The 1,387-nt window shown below is 41.0% G+C and overlaps 1 protein-coding gene across 1 annotated transcript; it reads left to right on the forward strand.

The window, feature by feature from the left end:
* Nucleotides 1-6: 6 nt before the first annotated feature.
* LOC140962936 (3-ketoacyl-CoA synthase 5-like) lies at nucleotides 7-1,206 on the forward strand. The gene has a single exon (XM_073422057.1). The coding sequence runs from the start codon at nucleotides 101-103 to the stop codon at nucleotides 983-985; it is 885 nt and encodes a 294-aa protein (XP_073278158.1). The 5' UTR covers nucleotides 7-100; the 3' UTR covers nucleotides 986-1,206.
* Nucleotides 1,207-1,387: the final 181 nt, after the last annotated feature.

The following is a 1,387-nucleotide window of genomic DNA, read 5'->3' on the forward strand; positions in this document are numbered from 1 at the left end:
CATCGATGATCTGATTCGGAATACAGGTATTAAACCGAAAGATATCGATATTCTTATCGTAAACTGCAGCTTGTTTTCTCCTACACCTTCCCTTTCCGCCATGGTCGTGAACAAGTACAAATTAAGAAGCAATATTAAGAGTTACAATCTTTCCGGAATGGGCTGCAGCGCAGGAATGATTTCAATCGACTTAGCTAAGGATTTGCTCCAAGTTCATCCCAATTCATATGCGTTAGTAATAAGCACAGAAATCATCACTCCGAATTATTACAAGGGTTCTGAAAGAGCCATGCTCCTCCCCAACTGCCTCTTCCGAATGGGTTCCGCAGCAATCCTCCTCTCCAACAAACGCCGGGACAGCCGACGTGCAAAGTATAAGCTTGTCCACGTCGTACGTACCCACAAAGGTTCTGACGATAAAGCCTACAAATGCGTGTTCGAACAAGAGGATTTACAAGGGAAAGTGGGTATAAATCTCTCTAAAGATTTAATGGTTATCGCCGGAGAAGCCCTGAAATCAAACATCACCACCATTGGTCCTCTGGTTCTCCCAGCTTCGGAACAGCTCCTCTTTCTCTTTACATTAATCGGCCGGAAAATCTTTAACCCCAAGTGGAAACCCTACATCCCAGACTTCAAACAAGCATTTGAACACTTCTGCATACACGCCGGTGGCCGGGCGGTGATAGACGAGCTGCAGAAGAACCTCCAGCTGTCGGCTGAGCACGTAGAGGCTTCAAGAATGACACTCCACCGCTTCGGAAACACGTCTTCTTCTTCACTATGGTATGAGATTAGTTACATCGAAGCTAAAGGAAGGATGAAGAAAGGTGACAGGGTATGGCAGATTGCCTTCGGGAGCGGATTCAAGTGTAACAGTGCTGTGTGGAAGTGTAACCGGACCATCAAGACTCCGGCGGAGGGGCCATGGGACGATTGCATGGATAGGTATCCAGTGCACATTCCAGAAATCGTCAAGATGTGAGAAAATTATATTTAGAGATGTGTGTTTGATGGATAATTCATATGTTATTATTTTTTAATATTTCATGATGTTTTGGTCTTTAGTGGCTTTAGCTGTAGATTTCATTATTTAATTATTATTTTTACTTTATTTTGCTCTTGGCTTACAAATCCTGCATGGATTAAAACCATAGGTGTGGGTCAAAATTTATGTATAATTGAATTTACTATTTCTATTTTTTATTTTTGGAAACATTGAGATATATTCTATCCATCCATCAGATCTATCCATCCATCACGCACCAATTTGACAATGCCTATAAATCATGAATAAATAAATTATCATATACCGCTAGTTAAAGTAATAATAAGGGTCTAATCGGGAATATTCAACAGTGATTAAGGTAAAGAGACACTATATATA

This window comes from Primulina huaijiensis, chromosome 17 (assembly GCF_012295235.1).
Source record: "Primulina huaijiensis isolate GDHJ02 chromosome 17, ASM1229523v2, whole genome shotgun sequence".
In the NCBI taxonomy this organism is placed as follows: Eukaryota; Viridiplantae; Streptophyta; class Magnoliopsida; order Lamiales; family Gesneriaceae; genus Primulina; species Primulina huaijiensis.